This window comes from Fonticula alba, assembly GCF_000388065.1.
Source record: "Fonticula alba strain ATCC 38817 unplaced genomic scaffold supercont2.1, whole genome shotgun sequence".
Classification (NCBI taxonomy): Eukaryota; order Rotosphaerida; family Fonticulaceae; genus Fonticula; species Fonticula alba.
Window position 1 is genome coordinate 385,462 of NW_009242971.1, and position 7,103 is coordinate 392,564.

At 66.5% G+C, this 7,103-nt stretch overlaps 2 protein-coding genes across 2 annotated transcripts; both read left to right on the forward strand.

The window, feature by feature from the left end:
• Positions 1-2: 2 nt before the first annotated feature.
• On the forward strand, positions 3-1,792 carry H696_00073 (hypothetical protein). The gene is made up of 2 exons (XM_009493903.1): positions 3-183; positions 328-1,792. The coding sequence occupies exons 1-2, from the start codon at positions 17-19 to the stop codon at positions 1,691-1,693; spliced, it is 1,533 nt and encodes a 510-aa protein (XP_009492178.1). The 5' UTR covers positions 3-16; the 3' UTR covers positions 1,694-1,792.
• Positions 1,793-2,661: 869 nt separating this feature from the next.
• H696_00074 (hypothetical protein) lies at positions 2,662-6,689 on the forward strand (the record flags this gene model as incomplete). Its single annotated transcript, XM_009493904.1, has 6 exons — positions 2,662-2,679; positions 2,895-2,991; positions 3,179-4,015; positions 4,163-4,636; positions 4,848-6,319; positions 6,525-6,689. The coding sequence occupies 6 exons, from the start codon at positions 2,662-2,664 to the stop codon at positions 6,687-6,689; spliced, it is 3,063 nt and encodes a 1,020-aa protein (XP_009492179.1).
• Between the last annotated feature and the right edge of the window lie 414 nt (positions 6,690-7,103).

The following is a 7,103-nucleotide window of genomic DNA, read 5'->3' on the forward strand; positions in this document are numbered from 1 at the left end:
CCCCCCACCGCATATCATGACTTCCACCGAGCCCGGTGTCCCCATGACCACGGCCATGCGCGCTGGCGTCTACGCGCGGCGGCCGCCCCCCAAGACCCCTCTCGATCAGCTGGCCTTGTCTGTGGCCATGCGCGAGGGTACCCGCAAGGCGCACGATCGTGCCGAGTCCGCCGGCTTCTTTGAGTGCGTGAAGAATGCCATGCATGCCTCCCGGCACTTTCTCGGTTCCTCCGCACTCCCCCTCTTCCTCCCGCCTGGACATTTGCTCACCTTCTCTGCTCCCTTCGCCCCCCCCCCCTCTCCTTTTTTATTGTCAAACACACGCAGACGCCTCTTCAAGACCCCGGCCTCGGGCGCGAAGCCCTTCCGCCAGGAGGACTTCGGCCACTTCACCCTGGCCCTGTACTACGTGTACCAGGCCCTGGAGGAGGTGCTTGATGGGCATGCCAGCCATCCCGCGGTCAGCGGGATCTACTTTCCGCGAGAGCTCCGCCGCGCCGGGCGTCTGGCCGCCGATGTGGACTTCCTGCTTGCCGGCCGGGACATCACGGCCGGCGCCCCGAGCGCCGACGCCGAGGAGGCCCTCTTCGCCGAGGCCGGTCGCCTGGCCGAGGCGGCCCTCAAGCAAACGCCCCCTGCCAACTTGGATGCGCTCGGCCTCAAGGCGGATGACTGGCGCCTGAGCGGGCCGACCCCGGCGGCGAAGGCCTACGCCGCGCGCCTGCGCCTCATCGCCGAGAAGGACCCCGCCCGGCTGGTGGCGCACGCTTATGTCCGGTACCTGGGGGACCTGTCCGGCGGGGCGCAGATTGCCACCCGCGCCCGGCGCCTGCTGGCCTTGCAGACGGCCACCACGGCCAACAGCGACCTTGGCGCCGAGTCGACCCAGCACCGGCGCGGGTCGCCCGGGCTGCGGTTCTTCGCCTTCCCAGCCGTGGACCATGTCAACTCCTTCAAGGAGTCCTTCCGCGCGGCCCTCGACGCGGTTCCGCTTTGCTTCGACTTCGACCCGGCGGCCGCGCTGGCGGCCGAAGGAGGCCCCGGCGCCCCGCCGGCCGGCTGGTGGGTCGAGGGCGAGGAGGAGGACTTCCTGGCCGGCTACGGCCAGGAGACCGGCTTCGCGGATGGCCTGACCGCCGACGCGCTGCCGGCCACCATGGCCCCCGGCGCCGCGGGGGGGTGTCCCTTTGCCGTGGCGGCCGGCGGCCGCAAGGGCGTCCCCACCGCCGACCAAGCCGCGGCCGATTCCCCGGCCGCCGGCACCACCGCCGGCCCTTCGCCCTCCGACGACACGCCGGCCCCCCGGGCGAGTGGCTGCCCGGTGACTGCCGCACGAGAGCTTCACCGGCGCCGGCGTCTGCGCACCCTGGTGGCCGAGGCCGCGCGTGCCTTCGACCTGTCGGCCGACCTGCTGGCCGAGGCCGAGGCACGCGCCGTCGAGCACGACGCCCGGGCGGCTGTTTCGCCGACCCCCGCTGCTGCTGCTGCTACTGTGGCCGCCCGGGAGCCACCGGCGCCGCGCATCTCGCCGGCCGCCATCGCCGCGCACCACATGACCAAGCAGCAGCAGCAGCAGTCCGCCTGGCCATTCTCCACCACCCAGGCCGTTTCCCTTGCCATTGCCATCTCGGTTCTCGTGTATGCGTACTTTGTCCACTCGGCGGATCGGAGTGCCGGGCTGATCCTCTCGTAATGCGCTGGCGCGCCGTTGATGGATGGTCTCCTGCGTGGCCCCCCCCCCGCCCTTCCTCTCCCGATCATGGAGAGGGGGGACAATAAATGCCTCTCTCTCTCTCTCTCTCTCTCTCTCTCTCTCTCTCTCTTCCCCCCCGCCCCGCGGCGATGTGTGTGCAACATGAGGGGTGGATCTTTCGCCCTCGCATTTCAGCTTTCCTTCGGTGGCCGGCTCGCCAGCGCGCCCCCCGCGCGGAGCATGGTCGCAAGAAAGGCCCCGCTGGCGAGGGCGCCGGCCGTGTGTAGGGCCGCTGTTCGTCGGTGTCTCGACCGGGGGGCGTGGGGGAGACTGGCATGGAAAAAAAAGAGAAAGTCCCTGGCGCATGATTCGAACCCATGGCATATGGCCGCCCGGGACGGGGGGCTCCGGGGCCGTCCGGACCTGCGAGGGTTGTGGGGGCATGGTCTGGAAGAAGCCGAGGGAGGGGAGCCAAGTGATGCGCACTTTTTTTCTGTTTCGCGAACACCCCGGGCGGACCACGGCCACCCTCGGCCCCCCGCGAGAGAATCCCTGGGGCCCTGGAGAGGAAAGGACGGGCGGGGGGGTCCGTGCCCCCAACGGGCGGAGGCCGGGGACCGGGCCATGCGTTGGCACTTTTGCCCTCAGGACGGGTGTGCTTGTTCTGGCGGCCGTCGGGGGGCGGGGGCGGGGGCGGGCCAAGGATCGGCCGCTTCGCAGCGCCCTGTGCGAGAGAGGGGCAGCTGGCGCGAGAAGACACACTAGGCCCGGCCCCGGCGGCCCCCGGGCAGGCCGAAGGGGCAACCTGAGGCCAAGCCCCAGGACGGGCGCCGGCGGCGGAGGCCTTCCACCGACCCCGGGCCGGTGCCCGATGTCTTGTCCCCGGCCCCCCCCCCCCCCCCCGGAAGGTCCCTGGCCCCGATGCAAGCATTCAAATGCTGGGCGGGTGTGGCCTCGGCCCGGCCCCGATGGCCGTCCCCATCCCCGTGCTTCACACCCCCCTATCCGGTATCTTTCTTGCTGGTCTCCCCGCTCGCTCCTCCCTCCCCCTGCCTCTTCTTCTTGGACCACCTCCCTATCCTGTCCTCATTTCCACCTCCCTATCCTGTCCTCATTTCCACCTCGCTCACCCGCCCCCCCCTCCCCCCTTCCCTCTCCCGCCTCCCTTTCCCCTCCTCATCCCCCCCCTCCCCAAACCCAGACCACTTCTGGACCCACATCATCCCGTGTGAGTCCCCCTGTGCGCACATCGGCACCAAGCATGTCTGGAAGCAAGTTCTTCGCCACCACCAAGAAGGGTACGCCTTCGCCCGCCGACTCATCGCCTCCTGGCCCGTCTTTGTGCCAGCATCCCGTCTCTTACCTTCTTTCCTTCCTTCCGCGTCTCTCTCTCTCTCTCTCCCCCTCCCTGCCTCTCTCTCCCTCTCTCTCCCCCCCCTCTCTCTCTCCCGGCCCCGGGCCCCCCTCCTTGGCACCTGCCAACAGGTGAGATCTACGAGATCAAGGCCGACCTCAATGGTGACGACCGCCTGAAGATCAAGAATGCCGTGAAGAAGGTCATCGCCAACATGACCATCGGCAAGGATGTGAGCTCCCTCTTCCCGGATGTCATCAAGAACATGCAGACCGATGACATCGAGCTCAAGAAGCTCGTCTACCTGTACCTGATGAACTATGCCAAGTCCCAGCCGGAGATCGCCATCCTGGCCGTCAACACCTTTGTCAAGGACAGCGAGGACATGTCCAACCCGCTGCTCCGTGCGCTGGCCATTCGCACTATGGGCTGCATTCGGGTGGATCGCATTGTCGACTACCTGTCCATTCCCCTGAACAAGACCCTGGCCGATCCGGATCCCTATGTCCGCAAGACCGCCGTCCTGGCCGTGGCCAAGATGTTCGACATCAACCCCTCCCTGTGCGAGGCCCATGGCTACATCAGCACCCTGCGCAACATCGTCACCACCGATGCCAACCCCATGGTCGTGGCCAATGCCGTGGCCGCTCTGACCGAGATGAATGAGGACTCCAACGGCACGGTCTTCCAGCTGAACCAGGCCACCCTGAACAAGCTGCTCACTGTGCTCAATGATGCCAATGAGTGGGGCCAGATTGTCATCCTGGACGCCCTCTCCAAGTACACCACCACCAACCCCCGCGAGGCGGAGAACATCTGCGAGCGCGTTCTCCCCCGCGTGGCGCATGCCAACGCGGCCGTCGTGCTGACCGCGGTCCGTGTGCTTCTGCGCTTCGCCGCCATCATGGACAAGCATGGCATGGAGCAGCAGCTGCGCGCGGTCTACTCGAAGCTGGGTCCGCCTCTGGGTGCGTGCCGCTGGGTGTCTTTCCTTCCCTCCTCCTCTTTCCCCCCACGTGCTGCTGCTGCCCGCCTGATGGGCGGGGGAGGGGGTTTGCCGCGCTGCCCCATCTGACCTTTCTCCCTGTCTTTCCCCCCTGTCTTTCTCCCCTCAGCCTCCCTGCTGTCCAACGAGCCCGAGGTGCAGTATGTGGCCCTCCGATGCATTCGCCTGATCCTGCGTCGCCTCCCCAGCGCCATGACCCAGGACATTCGGGTGTTCTTCTGCAAGTACAACGACACCCCCTATGTCAAGCGCGAGAAGCTGGACATCATTGTTCGTCTGGCAACCGAGAAGAACGTCGCGCAGGTCCTCTCGGAGCTCAAGGAGTATGCTCTGGAGGCGGATGTGGAGTTCACGCGCCATGCTCTGGAGGCCGTCGGCCATGTGGCCCTGCGCCTGGGCCCCACGGCCGCCGAGCGTGCGGTCTCCATCCTGATGGAGCTCATCCGCACCCGGGTCAGCCATGTTGTTCAGGATGCCATCGTCGTCATCAAGGACATCTTCCGCAAGTACCCCAACCGCTATGAGCTGGTCATCCCGACCCTGTGCGACAACCTTGAGTCGCTGGATGAGCCCATGGCCCGTGGTGCGTCTTCATCTTGCTCTCTCTCTCTCTCTCTTGCTCTCTCTCTCTCTCTCTCTCTCTCTCTCTCGCTCTCTCTCTCTCTCTCTCTTCTCTGCTCTCTCTCTCTCTCTCTCTTCTCTGCTCTTCCTCTCTTCGCTCTTCTCTCCTCTTCTCTCCTCCCGTCAAACTGATTGTTCTCTCCCCCGCCCTTCGCCCCTTGCCCATCGAACAGCCTCGATCATCTGGATTATCGGTGAGTACGGTGAGCGCATCGAGAATGTCACCGAGCTGCTGACCCAGTTCCTGGACACCTTCGCCGAGGATGCGGTGGTTGTCCAGCTGCAGCTGCTGACGGCCGTGGTCAAGGTCTTCCTGAAGCTCCCCTCCGTGGCCAAGGACCTGGTCCAGCGCGTTCTGCAGCTGGCCACCACGGCTTCGGAGAACTCGGACCTTCGCGACCGCGGCTACATCTACTGGCGCCTGCTGTCCAGCGACCCGTCGGCCGCCAAGAGCATCGTCCTTTCGGAGCGTGCGCCCATTTCGCTGGACATCGATGATGATCTGCACCAGGCCGGGCCGGCCCTGCTGGACGACCTGATTGCCAACATCGGCAACCTGGCCTCCGTGTACCATGTGTCTTCCGCGTCGCTTGTTGACCCGGACAAGGTGGCTCCGGTGGTCTTCCTTCGCCAGGGCGAGGGCGACGAGTCGGTGTCCTTCGGTGATGCCGGGCAGACCCCGGGCGAGGGGGTCTCCCCGGCGGTCGGTGTCAGCGCCGGGCCCTCGGCCACCGGCACCCCGGCCGCTGCCCCCAAGGAGACGCCCATGCTGTTGGATCTGCTCAGCCTCGATGACCCGGTGCTCCCGGCGGCCGGCAGCTCCACCGGCGGGCCCGCCACCACCGCCTCGGGTCTGGAGGATCTGCTTGGCCTGAGCATTTCTTCCACTCCAGCCCCGACGGCCAGCAAGTCCCCTGCTTCCGGGGGCATTGATGACCTGCTGGGTCTGATGTCTTCCAACCCGGCTCCGGCCCCGGCTGCTGTCACCAGCGGCGGCAGCCCCCCCCACATGATGATGGGGTCCATGATGATGGGCGGCTCGCCGGTCATGGCCGCGGCCACGCCGGCCGGCCAGACTGTGGTCCTGCAATCGCAGCTCGGCCTCGGCCTGGAGGTGGCGGTGGCCTTCGAGCGCCAGACCCCCCAGGATGATGGTGCCCGCCTGGGGCTGACCCTGACCAATCGCTCCGGTGCGCCGATCGACGGTGTGGCCATCTCCCTGGGGAAGAACTCCTTCGGCATGGCCATCCACCCTGCGGACCGGGCTCTCATCCCGGCGGCCCTGGCTCCCGGCCAGCAGGCGGCCCTGACCCTGCGTGTGGTTTTCGGCGATGCCGAGTCCCGCCAGCGTGTTGAGCCGGCCGACCAGCTGACCATCGGCATCCGCTCCGGCCAGCGTACCTTCACCTCGACCGCCATCTCCGTGCCCTTCGAGCGTATCCTCGCCCCGACCGCGGTGGCGGACGCCGGCCCCGGCGCGGCCATCCCCGCTGGCCAGTATGCCTCCATGTGGGCCCAGGTGGCCGCCGGCGAGCTGGCCCACACCGTCGGCCAGCTGCCGCACCTCGGCTCGGTGGCCCGTGTGGTCGAGCATCTGAACGCCCACCGGTTCTTCGTCAGCAACACCCAGAAGAGTGGCAACCTGGTACGCATGCACATACCTTTCATGCCACTTCTTTTCATGTGTGCCCCTTTGCTATTCATGCCTTTCTGTCTGTCCACTCGCACGCCACCTGTCCATCGACTCCATTCCCTCCCTCCCTCCCTCCCTCGCTCTCTGTCTCTTCCTCCCCACTGACCATCGCCTACCCCCCTCTCAAAAAAACCCTTTCCCCGAACCACGCGCACAGGACGTCATCTCCGTGTCGGTCCGGATTGGCGGTGTCCTGGTTGTCCTGTCAGATATCGCCCTCCACCCTTCGATGACCGCGATCAAGGCCCTCATCCGCACTCCGGCTGGCGGCGTCGCGCCCCTGTTCGCCAGTGCTCTGGAGCGCGTCATGCGGAGCATCTAAGCATGCGCGCTTGCCTTTTGTCAAGGCACGGAGCGGCAGCTGGCGCCCAACGCGCCGGGAGGGCGAGAGCCCCTCCGCGCGCGCAGTGCGACTCTCTTCTTTTGAATACTTGGATCCTCGTCCCCCCCGCCGGTGATGCCGAGGCCCGTTCCCTTGCCGATCGGGTATTGAGAGCTGTCCTGCTGGCGGAAGGCAGTAGCTTTGGCAAGCGTGTGTGCTCCCTCGCCGTGTCGTCCTCCCCCCCCCCCTCCCCCGAAGGAAGGCACTCAAGCGGGGAGATATGCCTCTGTGGCCTGTCGTGCACTCTTGTCTTTCCGCCTCCTGCTCTCTGCATTTCCCATCTGTTTTCATTTGAAAATATATTCCCCCTTCCCGACATCTTTGCCCTCCGCGCTCTCTCTCTCTCTCTCTCTC

Bases quoted from the DNA above. Each gene is read 5' to 3' on its own strand.
- H696_00073 (XM_009493903.1), top strand. From the start codon at position 17: ATGACTTCCACCGAGCCCGGTGTCCCCATGACCACGGCCATGCGCGCT. The intron at 184-327 runs GTGCGTGAAGAA...AAACACACGCAG, and splicing joins GAGTCCGCCGGCTTCTTTGA to ACGCCTCTTCAAGACCCCGG.